Below are 17,985 nucleotides of genomic sequence, written 5' to 3' on the forward strand. Positions count from 1 at the left end.
CCATTATACCCTGGTGCTACCACTCCTCTGCAACAACTGGGAAACATCAGGAGCACAGTTTACCCCAGAGCTTTGCTACAAGTGCATGTCATTTTGCCTGTATGTGCTATCATCCTCCTTCCCCATTAAAAGGCCTGCTCCCTGCCCTTACAACCTTCAGAACCTACATACAGAATGACAACAGCAGCTATTAAAGACAATGCAGCGTCCCAGTGTTTTCATCTACACAGACAGCACATGAACACGTAAGAAAAGGTTTTAAACTCTGAAAATACTGAGAAACTCAGACCAGATGGGAAAGATTTAAGAAAAAACAGAGGAGGAAGGCCGGGCATATATCTTACCTCCTGAGTGAATCCTCCTCTGAGCTTTCCTCAGGCATTTCCTGGTTTAAGGCCTCCTGTGATACATTCCCAGGTCTGCTTGAAGCCGACTGGCTGTAAACTCTCTCCCAGTGCCCCGTCTCCTGGTTAAAGACCACTCCCACGGTCCTCTCCTCCTGCGGGGTGGAAGAGCTGCCCAGCTGCAGCCTGCTAGAGGCAGGAGCTCTGCCCTCGGTTCTCTCTGCAGGCTGCACCTGGCTGGTATTTGGAGGCACACCCTCAAATGTGCTTTGGACCTGCCCTGGTGTGTAGCTAGGCGTGCTTCTTTCCCAGCGCAGCGTGTCATTGTTAAAGGTCAGCAGGTTATGACAAGCGCGACAGCGGTTCAGGTGACCCCGGGACAAATTGGAATTGTTTTCACTGCTGTGTGGAGTCTGCTGATGGGAGGGACCAGGCCGATCAGGCTCAATGTTGTTGTTGAGCATTTCTTGAGCCTGCTGCGACTGGCTGGGCTCCCCAGCAATTCCCTGATCTAACTCCTGAAGTCGGTCATATTCCAGGAAGAATCGCCTCAAATCACACTGGAGCTCATTACGGATGCTGGCTGGATTGCTCGGGCCAGTGCCACTACCACTGTCCGCCTCAGCCCCTGGGGCTAGGAAGCCTCTCCCTTCTGTTGCAGAGGTATAGACCGATGCCTGGGAACCTCCCTCCTGCTGCCTCAGCACCGACAGCAAACTCACAGAGGAGGCACTGGTCCTAGGGGGAGGCATGGCTTCCAGCTCTGACCGGGAGCTCATGTTCAGCACTGTCCTGGACCAGTCAGACCCGCCCAAGCCCGAAGCCATCTCTCTTGCAGACTGTTGGTAGCGGGACTGGTGGCCTGCCAAGGGCCCGCTCAGGGACCGCCGCGTGGGGCCCAGGCTAAGGTTGCGCAGGGTGTTGCCAGCAGCGCTGCTCTGAACTGTGCTGAAAGCAGAGGGCCTGTTAAGTATCCCCTGCTCCTCCTGTGCTACAGATGCCTGCTCTGGGGGTTGGTAAGGCTCTGTCTGCACAGAGGAGAAGGACGTGCCAGTGGCCCCAGAAGACGTGGAGGGTGCGTTTTCCTGGTGTGGGAAGAGAGAAGATGGAAGTCTTGCACTAGAGCATCGGCTGCAAAGGCACAACATCCCCAAGTGCTGGCAGCACTCTGCTGTGGGGTAGCTGACACGCTCCCGGAGCCTGTTATAAACAGATGCCCTTGTGTTCTCACTGGCTGGAGGCGGAGGTGGTGGTGGCGGAGGCGGTGGAGGGGATGGGGTAGCAGAGTCTTGAACACTGTTTTGCTCTCCCACCTGTATGCCAGAGGAGCGGGAGGACAACATATGCAGGAAGTTGTGGAGGAGAGGTGTGCGTCTCACAGGCTGAGAGGGAAGGATAGCGCGCTGGCGATAATGTGGCATCTCTGTGCTGTCCACGGAGATTTCCACTTCCTCGTCACTCTGCAGAAGGAAACAAAGTTCAGCCTCCTCACAGCAAAAATCCTACACTTCCAGATAAACACAAGCAAGCCAACTACTATCCCAGACAGATGAAAAGATGTGATAAAGCCTCTTGCTAGAGGTGAAAATAAGAGTCTGGCGTTGACTTGCAGGAAGCCTGACTTCAAAGGAGCTCATTTTTGGGATCCAGACAAGCTCTTCCTGCAGCCCAGTGAGCTTCAACAACACCGTTTATATCAACAGAATCAGCAGCATCTGAGAGTCAGCAGCTGTGAGGAGCGCTGCTAATAGCTTGCACAGCTTCAAATCCAAGAGAACGTCACAAAACAACTGAAAGAGCATGAAGAAATCTGTCCCACCACTAATGACAGCGGGGGCAAAATAAGCACACTTAAGAGCTCTTTAATAGCCCCGCACATTATGTGAAAACATTCCTATGACTCATTAAGTTGGGACAGAATTCTGCGTGGAAAGTCTTCAGGTTTTTGGAGAAGCACAAGGCTGCTTAGGAACAGACTAGGGTTAATACAAGTGGAGTATCTTGAAAAGAGTCAGTCAGTGCATCTACCGACATTTCCCTTACCTGCTGGTTGGAAGGGTTAACGATTGCTGTGAGCAAGTAGTGTCCCAAGGGATCAAACCGTACTAGCCTAAAACAAAAGCAAAGACAGCATCAATCATCAGCTCACATTCCACACTGACACAGGAAGTTGGACACAGCACAAAAGAAAATCCTACACGAAATATATACCATGAGGATGTTACTACACTACCATCTTTGCTTTTGAAGGATGTCAAAAACTTAACGCGTTAAGAAAATATACTTATTTTCCTAAAAATTTTAGTCCACAGCAACACTACAGAGGAGTTAAAAGCTGGAAGCAAGCACTTCTTTTTCAGTTGAAACAGCCAGTTTTAGGGAAGGTGTACGTATTACAAACTGTAATTAAGTATAAAGCAAGAGATTAAATCCTCTTGAATGTTACTTCATTGTTTTAAACAGCTCAAGTTCCCAGCTACAGTTTTCTCTGTAATTGCACTTGCATAGTAGTTTAGCACTCTATTCCAGCAACTTCTGGGTTCCCTCATCCTTAACGCTGACAGGTTTAATGACCAAGTTTACAAACAAAAATAGAGTAGATCCTGGAGACATTTATAGGACTATAAATAAGGTCAAACTGATACACTGTTTCCAATTGCTATTCCCCCTGCTCACAGAACTCATTCTACTAGTTAGGTGAAAGAGATGCAGACAATGCTTCTCTCCTCTCCCTCCGTGTGAAGGGGGCAGCATCCCATAGGAACAGCCCCCAGTCCCCAAGCCAGACCATTTCTTCTAGATAAGAGTCGATTCCCCCTGGAAGCAGGAACTCACCGGACCCGTTCCATTTCGCTGGCTGTTTTCACCACCGCAAAAGGCTCTCGACGGCTCCAGTCCCAGAAATGTATCTCATTGGCAGTTGCAATCAGCAAGAGCTGAGCCGTAGGATGAAAAGCAAGCGATGCAATGGCATTGTTGCTATCTGTGAACCAACTTTCACTTCCACCCTGAATGAGGAGTCAAGAATCACAAGCAGTTTACCACGCAGTTTGAGATCATTGGGTTTCCATGTACACACTCTCTCCAAGACTGCCTACAGCATGGAAGTGACATATTTTCAACAGCAACAGCCACTCTTATGAGCCCACATCCAGAACATAGCGCTATCTGCAACAATGACCACAAATGTATTTTTACATCTAAGAGTGTCTCAAGCACCCCATACAAACACTGCCTTTCAGAACAACTGGTGAGTACACAAGTTTTGTCTCTGGGATAACCATTTGGCAAAGAAGAACAGGCAGAAGAACAGCAGCTTCTCTAATGAAAAGTTCAGATATGCCCAGTGGAATGAAAGATGTCAAGTCTTTCACATAAGCTGTACAGGCATCTTGCACAAAGTTCTCCAGAACTACAGTATTTGTACCACTTACACCAAATATGTGCAGGGCTAAGAACAACAACCTACCTGGCCTGACTGAAGGAAGAACCCATCACCATCTCTCTAGACAAAGGAGGACGGCTACAGTCTGTTCTACGTAAAACTTTCAAACACGTTTCTTACCAGGCAACATTTGAGAAACAATTTCAGACTAAAAAGGGCAACCACCAACCAAATATAAAAGGTGTATGAGTTTCAGGAAAGACTTACATGTAGATCCCAAATTCTAACCTCCCCATCTAGGCATCCTGAGGCAATGAGGCCTGGGATGGTGGGATGGAAGGTCACACACCAGGGAGTACGGCGATGTCCAACCAAGGAATGAACACACTTGCCCGTTTTCACCTCTGTGATGTAAATGTTGTGGTTCACATGTGTGGAAGCCATTAGGGTCCTGGGAATGCAAAAGGCAGGATAAACATCAGCATGAAAAGAGTACAACAAAATCAAACTGTGTTCAGCTTCAACTCAACACAGTCCTTCCACGTCTAACCCAGCAGCAGTCCCACACAGAGCCCCACACTCAAAGGTTAAGAGGCTGGTGTATCACCAAAGGCAATAGAGGTTCTTGTGGCCAGATTTTGGGGTTCATGCAAGCGAGCTCATCAGATCCACGAGCACAAACTTGACTTTTAAAGCCAGAGTCAACATACATCTCAGAAGGAACTCTTTTGCGTGACTGTCTGGGGCAAATAAACAATTCCAATTTTCCACACAGCTCAACCAGAGTCAAGTGACACTGAGAGATCCCACCTCCATTTCTTTTTCCAACACACGCACGATCCTGCTCTGTTCTTTCATCCTCGATATCCCAGTGGATGTGCCCCAACACTTGATATATCGTGATGAAGCACCCTTCACTCCCTCAAGTTTTTCAATGAAATTTCACGGCAGCCATACAAATCCTTCCTCCTTAAAACTACACATCACTTGGACACCTCAGAAATTAAATATCAGCTATGCCTGAAGCTGCAAAATTAGGAAGGTGTGCAAGTTCTGTCCATGAGCGTCAAGAACTAGAAGTTTCTCTTGGCTGTTCAGGCTTGAACAACTCAACAGGAACAAACCTCCTTCACTTTTCTAAGTGTAAGGAGACTGCTGAAACAGGGAATGAACTAGGAGTTAATTACCTGTCTGGACTAAACGCCAGCAAGAAGGTGGAGCGTGGACTGTCTGGTAACTCAACTTTCTGAAAAAGCCAACAAAGCAGGAAGTGTTGCAAGTGTCATATGATCATACTTGAACTGTAAGCCACACAGACAATAAGTGGAACCCACTGCAGGAACATATCTATTATCGCACCACTGCGGGAACTGAACATAGCCAGAGAGCATATCAAGTGTAACACATCAAATATACAATCGGGAGAATTTATTTCAAATCCCTGCCTCCCACCCCCCACTCCAACATCAACCTGCACACCTCTTCCACTACCTTACCTTGCCCTCCCATTTCATCCATCGAGTTTTATCCTCCACCAACTCCTGCAGGAGCCGCTGAGCACCCAGTGCCTGGGTACCTCGTTCCCTACCCCACAGGATGCGAACTGCATTCTTCTCCGGTACAACCTTCATGACTCTCAGCAGACAATGTGACACCAACTACTGGGAGAAGACACCAGCGGGAACCTTCCAGATGACAACCAGCACCAAGCTACCAACAAGCTATCCACATTTCAACCTTTTATCTTCATAAAAACCTAGAAAGAGAAGAGAATGATAAGAAAGGCAGTTTTTAGCTGGATGGAAAAACAACTTTAAATCCCATTACACCGGATTTAAGAGGAAAATCTCTCTCTCAGCTTTTGCTACCTTCTTCCATTATCAAGACCCAAATTTGACAGTTCTGAAACGAAAGATTACTTTAAAAGGTTTTTGAAAGCATCCAGCCCTTTCCACATACAGGTGTCCTAGATATAACACAACTAAAGTGAATTAAAATATTGAAATTGAAAACTCACCCTTCCCAGCATCTCTTGCTGTACGTATTAAAGAAAGATGATTTATAAACTGACAGTCTTTGAATCTCAAAGAGAAACCTCTTATCTGGGAAGACTGAGATAGCAAGAGAAAGAGCATTAAAAAATTGACAACACAAGACAGAAGCCTCAGGGGAATCACACAGGTTTCAATAACAGTAACCTGTAGCACTGCAGAGGTCAGACAACTGCCACACCTCACATCCTAATTATTTCCAATTCCATCCCAACAGTTTACAATGTATGAAAACAACTACTTTTCAGACCAAAGCCTTCCACTGAAGGCTCTAGTGATGTAGAGGTCAGTTCCATTGAGATGATTCATTCTGCCTGCACATCATCTTTCCCAAGTAATACCAAAAGGCAGAGACTAATGCTTTTAGTACACTTCGAGCTACCATGGAAAAGCATTAGTACTATCTGGGTATTTTGTTTTGTTTTTCCTAAAATAAAAAAATAAAAAATAGTAATTTGACAGAAACAAACATAGCAACCCTAACCGCAATCATGTTACAAAGCCTCATGGTCTTATACGTAGAGGTTTGTTATCAAAAGCTCTCCAATTAAATTTTTTTTTAGAATACACAGAACAAGGAATACTGGTGCAATGCTATTACCTTTTGATCCCAGCAGAGTACATATACTACTCTGTCATCTCTTTACAACATAAAGATGTAAAGATGAGCCCTCCCTGCTCCATGTCACACTGAACAAAACCACCTATATGCTGTTATGAAGAAAGTGGCAACATAAAGAAAACCAAACCCCTGAACCCACCATACATTACAGAAAAAAAGATTCTTGCACACAAGAAGAGTTTAATCCTTATGTGACAAAATTCAAAGCAGTCATCAGCAAACCTTCCCTTCCTCCCTAAAAACAAAAAGCCTCCTGAGCAGATGATTGAAGACAGCTGCTGCTTACATGGAGGAGCTCACGAGATAAGCCAGGAAATAAGTTCTGATAAAGCAAACCAGTTTTTATTTGTAAAAGTTCAACAAAGTGCGTTGAAAGTGATGAACAACTGCGTCAGCCTCCAGAGAAAATAAATTCAGAGCAGAGAAATTCAAGTTAGCTGGAAATTCCCTGATACTTAACATGAACAACATGGGGATCTTCTATTTTAACAGAGAAGCTAAATTCCTCAGTAAAAAGTAAACCTTTTGAGAATCTGTGAAAGTCAGCCAGACCTCAGATAGGAATTTTCTACAAAATAAAAGCCTTACTGAAAAGCAACAGAAAGACTAAAGCTGTCGTGCTGCAATAGCTCACAAAAGCAACTGCACAGTTAAAAAAAAAGCCCAGATCCAAAACAAGGCTACTCAGAATAGATACAGCCAAAAGGACCATGTAACACCAGAATTGCTAAACCAGTCTTTTTTTTTCCTCTAAGCTAATAAACCCCCACCTGCATTCTGCAAACACCGGGCACCCATGCTCAAAAGTGACCAGGATCAGAGCAGAAGCATAGCAAGGAAGGACAGCTTAAGAACAACACAAGCAGAAAGCAAACCTATTTTGCGGGAGCAAACTGTACGCGCAGTTTTATCTAGTGAATCTGAGAAAACAGCAGCCGTCTTTATGGGTGCTTTCAAGGAGTAAGTACTGCATCAACCCAAGAATAAATGTATAAGCCAAACACAAATGGAAGACCAGACTTGCATGTGGAATAAGCTGAAGTCTGAAGAGATATCAAACCTCAAGCTTCAGAGCAGCCTTCCGACAGGCGCGAAGGACAAACAACCTGAGTAACCAAAGAGATCTGATAATTTACAAGCAGGAGAGCTCAATTACTGTGAATGAAAAAGAACAAGCTCTGACAACTTCAGAACATTTCAGTTCTAGTAGAAAGACTTATATCACATGAAGTACAATAGCAACAAGGAAATCAAGATGTTTATCGAACACCTTGATGTTTATTTATGCCATGAGCAAGTTTACATATTGTAAAATAAACAGATAACACCAACTGCATTCTGTGAACACCTTGTACTCACTTTACTTAAAGGCTAAGTCACCTTCACAGCATAACAGCAAGTACCTACCTTAAAACAGCTTACCTACATCTTTGCAGACATCTACTAATTTCTTCAACTAATTTGGATACCACAAACACTTTGTAAGTAAGCGTGCTCACACCTGATGTTTTTCCTGCAGGGACTGCCCCTCATTTTTCAGCCACTGTGAACTGACTCAACCTCTTGAAGTAGTTTGAAAAGAAAACAAAATAAACCCAGAGACTTAAAGCCTAAGGACTACCCTCTTAACTGGCTCAACAGGTGGAGAAGTTGGGGCCTCTTCAGAGAGCACTGAGTGCAGCTCCTGGAATGGAGCTGCCGCACCAGTCACCAATTACTTTGGGGCCAAGCTTTACTCACGCTTCAAGTTTAATCCCTTACCCGAACCAGTCTGAATACAGGAACTGTTCTCCACTACCTGGCTCTGCAAGATGGGCAAGGAGTAAGAGTCAGAGCCTTTAAGAGGAGAAGTAGATGCAGCACAGACAGGGGCATTACTTCTGTTACCTTTAGTAGGAAGACTAACTTTGTTACTGGATTATCTCTTGGAGGTTTTGACTAACAATGAAGCTCAGTGAGCTAAAATATACTGCTCACGTCTCAGCACAAAGGAAACCTGCAGCGCATTGTACCAAAGCAGGCAAAGCCAGAGGTGGAGCAATGCAGTACCAGCTGCTTCTATTACAGACACCTGAGCTACTACAGCTGACGAATACCTGACCACCAGAACAAGGCACTGCTCTGCCACCAGTACTTCTCTGTTAAGTTCTTGTTTTGGTTTTAAATCAGGATGATCCAAAGCAGGATGCATCGTCTAGAAGATGAGGTGATGGCCTGGATGTGGTCCAGGACACCAAAGAAATTCTGAAAATGGAAACTCAAATTTTTCTACAATTGGCAGCTTTGTTTCCTTAACAGTTTTCTCCCTTCAGGGCATTTCAGGACAGCATGCTGGGCTGTTTACAATTTTGGAAAGAGCATTACACAGCCCAGCCCCAAGCCTTCTGACTTGCTCTGTGCCAGCTGTCCTTGAAGAAGCCTCAAGAATTCCCGGACTCAGATCAATATGGACTCCACTGCGACTTTACAGATCCTGAACTGCTCAAAAAACATGGTAAAGCAGTAGAAGTAGAAGCACTTCAGAGTGGCACAGGACCCCAAGAAACTGACAACAGATAGGTGAGGACAGAAATGGAATAAATGAAACACATGCAAATGGCCTTACAGAAAGGATGTCAAGATATTTTATGCATTATGCAGCAGGTCAGTGCTCCGATTAGATGCCTCAGCACTTTACAGAGATCTTGGTCCTATTTCCAACACACACATTGCTCTGGCATTAACAACTCTGTCGAGAATCTGGGAGCACAACTGGCAATCAGAAAATGCTGTTTATAAGAGGAGTTCTATCCAAAAGATGCCTCAAAGTCCTTCTGTCACGTGTAAAGACTTTCAGAATGCATTGGCTATCAAAGCGATGTGATCCCCATAAATTATGGGCCAGCGCCAGCGTCGTATATTGCAGTACAAGAACACATCTTGGGGGTAAAAAGCAAACAAAACTAAACTACAACTTCTGTAAATGACAAGGCATGTCACCAACCTGCAAAAGCACAAGTAGACTCGTCTCTTGAAAAGAATCAGACCATTTGTACTGCAAACTGCCCCGTGCTCTGGCCATGCCCAGTTACTCTAAATTAAGCTTCAGGCTGCAGGCTTTGAATATCAGTACATCATTTCTTAAGCAGTTCTCATGCAGCATTGGCAGTGATTAGTATAAGTAAATGATCCATGTGAATGTGTAAATATAGGCAGGAATAAGAGAAAAGGACTTAGAAAAAAGGCAAATCAAATTCCACTGGATTGTATGGAATAGCACAATGCTCTCAGGAGTATTATGATTGTATTTAATAAATCTCAGTGATAACTTAGCAATCCCTCCCTTGTACATGATCATAAGATCAAGTACGAAAACAGCTGATCAAGTGGCACAAACCACAGCCTTGTTTATATTCCAGGTTTTCTGCCTCTGCAGTATGGGGATAAAGATGCCAGCATCTTCCTACATCACACAAAACAACACATGTAAGAGACCCCAGAAATGATATCCTGGTTAGAAGACCACCTCGATTCCACCAGCATGTTTATTAAAACACCGTTTCGATTCATACCAAGCGCCATGACGTTCCTTCTAACCCTCCTCATGTCTTCACTTGAAAGGCTGAGCAAAATAAAAGAAAGCTTACGTAAAACCAAAACAACAACAACAAAAAGCTGATTTGCCCTCTCTGCACTCCATCAGCCCAGCTAAACAAACAAGAGAAGCCAAAGAGTCCTAGTTTGGTAAGTAATCGAACTACACAGCAATGGAATTCAAGCAATGCAATAACAAGAAAATCAGTAAAAATGGGTGACATGACTCATACCCAGAATAGCTCCACTGATCTAAACTTAGAGCCTCCTGCTCCTCCAAAGCTTGTCCCATGCTCAGTGCTGAGCAGCCAGAACACATGGATTTCTGAAAACGTACCTGATCAGCTGCATAATACAATCTCCTCTCCACACCACTACTTGTCTTCCCTTAACTCCTCCTGCAGTGCCTCTACTTAAGCTTTAGGAGTACTCTCAGAGGTTCTGCCTCTTTGTGGGCTTAAAAACAAAACAAAACAGAAAAGGTTTTTCATGGAGACAACTTCAATAGTCCGCAGAGGTATAACAAACAACTACCTCAAGCACAGTTAATCAGAGTGGTGAAGGAAGCAAAACTAGAGTGCTTTCTGCTTCTACCCTATGTGTCAATGACTATCCTTAAAAAACAAACCAGTAAGATAAAACACACCAACTTAAGTGAAGGCACTAGAAATACGCAAGCTCCTGACCTCAAGACTTCAAAAGAGTGTAAAGTCAGCCCTCAACTGTCAGAAGAAAGGGAAGGAAAGTAACAAGGAGGATAGAAAGCAAGTTCACCACCTAAAGTTTTTCTTAGATTAAGGCCAGAGAGATTTGGAAAGCAACTCCAAAACACATCTTCTGTAGATGCATGAGATATCTGTAAGTCTGAGTACTTCCACATAAATCACAACACGATTATGAAAGAAAAAATAACTAGCATTAGTGCTTCTTGATTAAAAAAAATCATCGTTGTGCTTTAAATTGGAACTAGAAGCAGCTCAGGAAATTTAATTAAACCACAAAGACATAAGGAGTACATTGTCAATTTGAGATACTGTATGACAGCAACAGGGAGTTGACTGCCAGCAGAATGTTAATTTGTCTTCCCAGTCTGGATCAAATGAGTATGATACTATTAAGAGAACTTTTCAGTCAAGAGAAGTACATTTAATTGCTAGCTATTTACAGCAAAACTATCAGGAAGCGGAAGAGAAAGTTGCAGATATCAACTTCTAAAGGTCAGCAAACTGATGGTAAGGATGAGAAGGGAAGCTGCAAAAAAAGGTAAGTGATAAGCTGAGTCTGGTGCCTGACGGCTCCACTGCCCTGAGGTAATATGGAGCTTTTTCACTTCTACTATTACTATTTCCACATGAACCTCATGAACTCTAGAGAAGATACGAGCTTCAATCCACAAGAGAATATATAATTTCAAAAAGCTATGAGATGTTGCACTGGAGACATGAGATCCAGAAGACTGCCTGTTTCCTAACTCTGTGCTCAGCCCATGGTACCTTTGGCTTAGTATTGCACACTGTAGGGAACGAGGGACAGAAAGAAACAGCAAGAAATAATGCAGATCAACACCTTCTGAGAAGCACTCTCAAGCAGATAACAGAATGAAGAAATGTGCAATTCAAGGGGAAGTATTTCATTCATTCAAAGCTGAGCTCAAGATATGTCCACCTTAACGAAGTGAGGAAGAAAAAACAACTGGAAGTGAGAACACTTTTTTCAAAAAACACAGCTCCATGGGATATCCTGTTCACATGGAAATAATCAAATATGGTAACAAGGCAAAAAGCAAAGATTATTTACACAGAAGCTGAAGTCTTTATGCATTCCTTCTTGGAATCCGAAGGTGAGATTAACACAAGGTGGGGAAAAAATAAGGCAGTGTCAGGAGCAGAGGTCAGATACTCCCCTGAGCAATTCCACATTGCACAAGGTAGTGAATTAGCACTGCGTGTCAGAGACGGGCAGCAGGCAGGGGTTGGTCTAGGCACAGCCCAAGAGCTCACACCGACAATGCCAGAAGTTTAAGACACATTCAGCCTTAGCATCTCACCACCCCGTGCATCCTCACAGCTCTCAGGAACCTGGAAGAGCAAAATTCCTTCATAACAGGTACAGTCAAAGTTCTTAGCAGCCAGCATTAAGCCCACCAGACACAGAGGTCTCCTGAGGTTTTAAGTAATCCAACGAATGGGTTTTCCACTTAGCAACTGCTATACAACTGAACAACCATCAATTTAAAAACTTCTAGTATTAATCCCCTTCCATTGCATTGCTGCTTTTGAAAACCACCACTCTTCTGCCCTCTGTTCATTCGTATTTTGAGCCTGTCACTTTCCTTGCTAGGCAAGTGCAGGACTATTAACACAAGAGCATACAAGGTAACTATTAACATGCACTATGCCCCTTATCAACTCTCCATACAAGCACAGTGTGGAGGAAAAGAAAAAAAGAAAAAAAAACTTAATGTTATTCGTCTCAACAGCATTAATGAATATTAACAACATCAAGGAAAATCAAGTGTTCCAAATCCAGTTTGTTTGCCAACCAGTGCATAGAAGATACCAGTCATTTTCCAACAGTTTCACAAAAAAAAAAAAAAGTATGATGCAAGAAAGGAGCAAATATTCAGATCCCTACCTACCCTACGGCATAAGGGTACTAGAGGACTGTATTACTGTTCCTCTTCTTTAAAAATGGTTGTTGCAGTTGCATAAAAAAAATCACTGCATGAAAAAAAAATAGAAAACAAGTAACCAGGAATCCAGAGGGTCAGCTATGACTCACAAAAGGGCAAAAGAAAGAAAATTACGGAGAAGCTGTCAGCAAAGTAAACAATCTGTGTAGCTCCCCAGCAGTGAATCTTGAAGAGGCAAGTCCACATATCTGGATCCAGGCAAATTCTGTGTTCCAAGTACCAGAAGAAAAACCACCAAAACGCTAATAGACAGCTGCACTCATTAATGGCCACACTGCTACAACCCAGTCGGTGAGCACAAGGTGCTCAGCCCCACTTTCAGAAAACTAACCCAAACCAAGGCTGAGCAGCACTTAACGGGCTGGCAGGGAACGTGCATTAGGAGCAGGTCACGGCCAGGTCCCACTTCAGCATTCCCATCGGCAATCCGAAAGAGGATGGGAGTGGCAGTGGCTAAGATGCCAGATGACATTTGCAGAGGCCACCAAACTAACTGGGTGGGGCAGTAAACAAGGACAGCACAGAAAAACAGAGTGGGTTCCACACAGAGATCTGAAAACATTTCGCATGGAGGAGAAGCGGAATGGCATGGAGCACAGCTGCACTCACCAAGGACTCACTCCTACCTTGATAAAAGCTTGTTTTGAATCCATCTGCTACAGCAGGTTAACGTTAATGTAAACACTGGGAAAAAGCAGCAAGTTACCATCCCAAATGATCCTCAGTGATGAAAAGCCTTTCTTAGAGCAGAAATTGCAATGCACGCTTCCCAGGGGTAGCGCAAGGAGAAACCCTCTCACAGAACTTGGCACACGGTGGGCGAAAGCGGGAGTGTTTCGATACCCAGCGAAGGAGCGGGCTGTGCTCCGCTTGGAGCAGAGCGGCGGCATGGACAGCGCTGCGGGGGCACGCGTCGGGAGGGGCCTTTCACACCGAACATCACTCACACAGCGAAACACCGAGGAAAAGATCCGAAAACGCGACCGCTACCGTTCACCGCTCCAACCCGCAGCCCCGGCCCAGCGGGGCCCTCTGGAGCGCAGCGGTGGTGCTGGGGCAGCGCGAAGCGGGGGCACGGCTGTCCAGCCCCGGCTCCCAGGGGCCCGCGGCGCTTCCCCCGGGCCGCCCCTCCCGGCCCCGCGCCCCGGAAGTCGAGCGCTTCCTTCGCGCAGGCCGCACCCGCCCTCCGCTGCCGGCGCGGGGAGCTCGGCCCGGGGAAGGACCCGGCTGTAAGGCCGCGGGCACGGGGCTCCCTCACAAAGACCGCGACCCCGCTCCCGGCCCGCCAGGCCCCCAGCCCCGCGCGGGCCGGTGCCGCAGCCTTCCGGGGCCCCGCCCGGGGAGCGGCCTTGCGCGAGAGCCAGAAGCGGAGCCGGGCCGAGGCGCGGGCCCGGAGCCTACCTGAGATGGGGGGCCGGGCCGGGCCGGCGGGAGCGGCCCCCAGAGCTCGGTCGCCTCCGCCGCCGCCGCTCCGAGCTCCGGCCAGGCCAGGCCAGGCAGCCGAGCGCCGAGCCGCGGCCGAGGAGCGGCGCCGAGAGGCGACCAGGCCCGATCAGCCGAAGCTAGAACGGCGGCAGGCAGCACCAACCGAGCGCCGAGCTCCTCCGACGGGGCCCACCCCACGCGGCCGCCAGGGGGCGGCAGAGAAGTGGGACGGGACGGGACGGGACGGGACGGGACGGGACGGGACGGGACGGGACGGGACGGGACGGGGCCGCCCCCAACGGGGCCCCGCGGCTGTCGCTGCGCGTTGCGCCCGCGCCTTCGTCTGCATGCCGCACTCACAAACGCATCTCGCACCTCACCCTTCGCGCAGCTAAGTAACACAGCCGGCGCTTAACGCCTCCTCTACTCCGTCAGGAAGGAAGAAATATCCATCCCTTCCTGCCCCTCCAGTTACACAGCAGTGCTGCTGCATAACGCAGCCCATGCCGACACTGCTACCGGCATTCAGAGGAACCGCTGGGCTCCGAGGTGGGCACGGCTGCAGGCTGGTGTTTAGCAGGAATTTATATCTGCGAACCAAAGAGAAACCCCTGTGCGCCTCTCTGCTTATGAACTCAGACATGGCCCCACGGGGAGGTTTAATGTGTGTGAAATGCTGTTCAGAAATCAATCGTAAGTGGTTTGGGTTACAAAGTGGCACAGAGCTGTTGCTTCGTAAAATAGTGTGAGGCTTACAGATTTGGCATAGCTATCACCACAGTTTTCCACATTTCTCCACCAGTCTCACATTACAGTCATTGTCCTCTACATTAGGAGAAAGGCACATCTATAAAAACCACAACAGCAGCAATTCAGCAATTAATGACACCTACGAAGTTCTGAAGACCCCTGAAATGAATAGAATTTCTCATCCTGACCATCTTAGGAGGAGGCACGTTGCTCGCTGCATCTCCTCAGAGTAACAGTGAGAAGCCGTCCTGCTGCCACAGTGCTAGCTAAAATGAGTGAGCAGCAGCTCCTGACGAACGCGACAGGCTTCAGAGTCCATTGACTCCATTTGCTCGTACTCCTCCTCCGGTGGCTCCACGTGCCCCGCGGCCGGGGCAGACCACACGTCCAGCCCGTGCTGCAGGGAGATGTTGTGAAGCACGCAGCAGGCCAGGATGATGTGGCTGGATTTCTCAGGAGAGTACTGCAGGGTGCCCTTGGACCCGTCCAGGCAGCGGAATCGTGATCGGATGGTTCTGAATGTCCGCTCGATGATGTTGTGGGTGGCAGAGTGTGCCATGTTGTAGCGGTATTCCGCAGGTGTCTCGGGAATGTGCAGGGGGGTCATCAGCCAGGTGCGGAGAAAGAAGGAGCTGTCACCTATAGGCAGGGAAAGGAAGGGGCACGGGTTACAGACCTACAGTTCACCACCAGTTCCAGATTTTTGCCCCCAGTTTTCTAGTAGTGTAGATGCAGAATAACATGTATCTCTGGCTAAAATAGAAAATGTGAAGGAGCACCAAGAACGTTGGTTTATAAACGTAACAAATAACAAAATAAAGACATCCTGGTTTACAAAGGGAAGTCCTGGAAAAACATGGCACAGCTGTAAGAGAATCCCTTTAATACATAATACAATAAAAGTATGACAGCTGGACTAGGACCATAGAATTGGTGGATAAATAATTGGCTGAGTGCTCACAGCCCTCTGGGGTTGTTAATGGGTCTGTGTCCGGGGGGGGCCAGTCACAAGTGGTGTCCCCATGTGTGTCTGTCTTGGCAACAGTGCTCTTCAACATCTTTATCAATCACACAGTGGGAATGAGTGTATCTGCAGCAAGTCTGCTGATGACACCAAGCTGAGTAGTGCTGCTGACACAGCAGAAGGAAGAAACTCCAGCCAGAGGGATCTGTACAAGCTTGAAAAGCGGGTACTCAAAAACCTAATGAAGTTTAACAAGGCCAAGCACAGGGTGCTGCACTTGGGTCATGGCAGTCCGAGATGAGCTCAGACTGGGAGAAAAACTCATTGAGAGCAGCCCTGCCGAGGACTTGGGGGGTCCTGATGGACAAAAGGCTGGACATGAGCCAGAAGTGTGCTCTTGCAGCCCTTCCAGGCCAACTGTATCCTGGGCTGCATCAAAAGAGGGTTGGACAGCAGGGTGAGGGAGGTGACTGACCTCTACTCTGCCCTTGTGAGGCCCCATCTGGAGCACCATGTCCAAGCCTGGGACCTCCAGCACAAAGAAGGATGCACAGCTGTTGGAGAGGGTCCAGAGGAGGGCCATGAAGATGATCAAAGGGCTGGAGCACCTCTCCTAAAGAGAAAGGCTGAGGGATCTGGGCTTGTTTAGCTTGGAGAAGACTCCGGGGAGACCTCACTTGAAAGGAGCTTAGAAGCAGAAGGGAGACTGACTTTTTACATGGTCTGATAGTGATAAGACAAGAAGAAATGGCTTTAAAGCTAAAGGAGATAAAGCTAACTGACGTTAGATGTTGGGAAGAAATGTTTTACTCAGAGGTCAGTGAAGCACTGGAACAGGCTGCCCAGAGAAGCTGTGGATGCCCCTGGAGGTGTTCCAGGCCAGGTTGGATGGGGCCCTGAGCAGCCTCATCTGGTGGGTAGCAGTCCTACCCATGGCAGGGGATTGGAACTGCATCAACTTTAAGGTTCCCTCCAGTCTAAGCCATCCTATCATTCTATGAATTTATAATTGCATGATTCAGCTTAGGTAGGTATAGAATACTGAAATATGAATGAATGAGATGAATACACAATAATCAGGATAAATAAAACAGATTGGAATGTTATGGATTTCCAGGAGGGTAGATCAAACTGAATCTCAAGCCTCTGGGAATTTACAAGAAGCCAATAAGAAGTAAGCTTATCACCGGAGTCAAGAGCTCTCCAGACTCTATGAGAAAGCAATGATAAAGAACTGACTTACCCAACAGCCAGCCATCCTTGTGTAGCTCAGTTTCAAACTGGCTGGTAAGGGCTGCCTGCTGCAGCACAGTGCAGTCAGGCATGCTGCCGGGCCAGTGCGTCTCAGCGCTCAGCAAGGCCCCCCTGGCATCGCACACCATCAGGCAGTTCAGGGAGTGGAGGCCTTTCCGGTTCACGTAGGACAGGTCCTCGGCGTTGGGCGCTTTGATCGCCACGTGGGTGCAGTCCACCACGCCCAGCACACCCGGCATGCCCGCCAGCGCATAGAAGTCGTCTTTCAGGCTCTGCACTGCCGCTTCGTCCTCAGGAAAGTGAATAAACTGGGGAGCTCTTTCCACCAGTGCCTCGGTGACGTTGGCAACACAGCGGCTCATGGAGGCTTGGCTGATGCCAATAGCATCCCCCATGCGCGTCTGGAAGGAGCCGGAGGTGTAGAAGCCCAAGGCTGCCAGTACCTGGGTCTCGGGGCTGATGGCTCGGGAGCGCTGTGTGGGGCGTGACAGGCTGGCTCCCAGCAGGTCCACCAGGTAGCAGATGAACTGCCGGGGAAAGCCGTAGGTGGACACCAGGTACTCGTCCGTGACGTCCTCCAGCTTGAAGCGGTCCAGCGTGCGGTGCCCACGGCCGTACAGCAGGAGGTCGCAGTCCAGCACCGCAATGGGTACGGCCATGGCGCCGGGCCGAGGGCACCCGGGGGCCGCGTCACACCGCCCGTCCCAGGGCCTGCACCTGCACGAGGCAAACGGGAGGGAGGCTCAGCACGGCTTTTAACGACCGGCCTTGCGGGCTTCGTCCCCATTTTCCTTTTATTCGGGTTACGCGGCAACTCTTTTTATTCCTCGCTTTTTTAGAAGCCCCAGGAACCCCGAGAAGAACCCAGCCCTTACCGGCCCGACGCGGCTCCCGGCCGCCGGGAAGCCCGGGGCAGCGCAGGGCG

General features: G+C 47.7%; 2 protein-coding genes across 6 annotated transcripts in view; both read right to left on the reverse strand.

Moving 5' to 3' along the window:
- Positions 1-14,148, reverse strand: part of AMBRA1 (autophagy and beclin 1 regulator 1) — a 123,381-nt gene extending 109,233 nt beyond the window's left edge. For 2 of the 5 annotated variants that reach the window (XM_065754876.1, XM_065754873.1), the window contains exons 1-7: positions 14,069-14,148; positions 5,226-5,485; positions 4,917-4,975; positions 3,997-4,180; positions 3,180-3,352; positions 2,388-2,454; positions 345-1,804 (exon numbers count right to left, since the gene is read on the reverse strand). In XM_065754876.1, coding sequence (XP_065610948.1) covers positions 345-1,804; positions 2,388-2,454; positions 3,180-3,352; positions 3,997-4,180; positions 4,917-4,975; positions 5,226-5,360 — 2,078 coding nt within the window. In that variant the 5' untranslated portion in view covers positions 5,361-5,485; positions 14,069-14,148. Of the gene's footprint in view, positions 1-344; positions 1,805-2,387; positions 2,455-3,179; positions 3,353-3,996; positions 4,181-4,916; positions 4,976-5,225; positions 5,581-10,312; positions 10,432-14,068 lie in introns of those variants that run through there. The other 3 variants (XM_065754877.1, XM_065754875.1, XM_065754874.1) reach the window with 3 other exon arrangements.
- Positions 14,149-14,719: 571 nt separating this feature from the next.
- HARBI1 (harbinger transposase derived 1) lies at positions 14,720-17,723 on the reverse strand. Its single transcript, XM_065754912.1, has 2 exons — positions 17,050-17,723; positions 14,720-15,481 (listed from the first exon to the last, which is right to left on the reverse strand). The coding sequence occupies exons 1-2, from the start codon at positions 17,717-17,719 to the stop codon at positions 15,105-15,107; spliced, it is 1,047 nt and encodes a 348-aa protein (XP_065610984.1). The 5' UTR covers positions 17,720-17,723; the 3' UTR covers positions 14,720-15,104.
- Positions 17,724-17,985: the final 262 nt, after the last annotated feature.

The sequence above is a fragment of the Cyrtonyx montezumae genome, unplaced genomic scaffold (genome assembly GCF_038088225.1).
Source record: "Cyrtonyx montezumae isolate F1298 unplaced genomic scaffold, pur_monq_1.0 scaffold_10, whole genome shotgun sequence".
NCBI lineage: Eukaryota > Metazoa > Chordata > Aves > Galliformes > Odontophoridae > Cyrtonyx > Cyrtonyx montezumae.

Coding starts and splice junctions, on each gene's coding strand:
- HARBI1 (XM_065754912.1), bottom strand. CDS start 17,719: ATGGCCGTACCCATTGCGGTGCTGGACTGCGACCTCCTGCTGTACGGC. Junction 15,482..17,049: donor CAAGGATGGCTGGCTGTTGG/GTAAGTCAGTTC, acceptor CCCTGCCTATAG/GTGACAGCTCCTTCTTTCTC.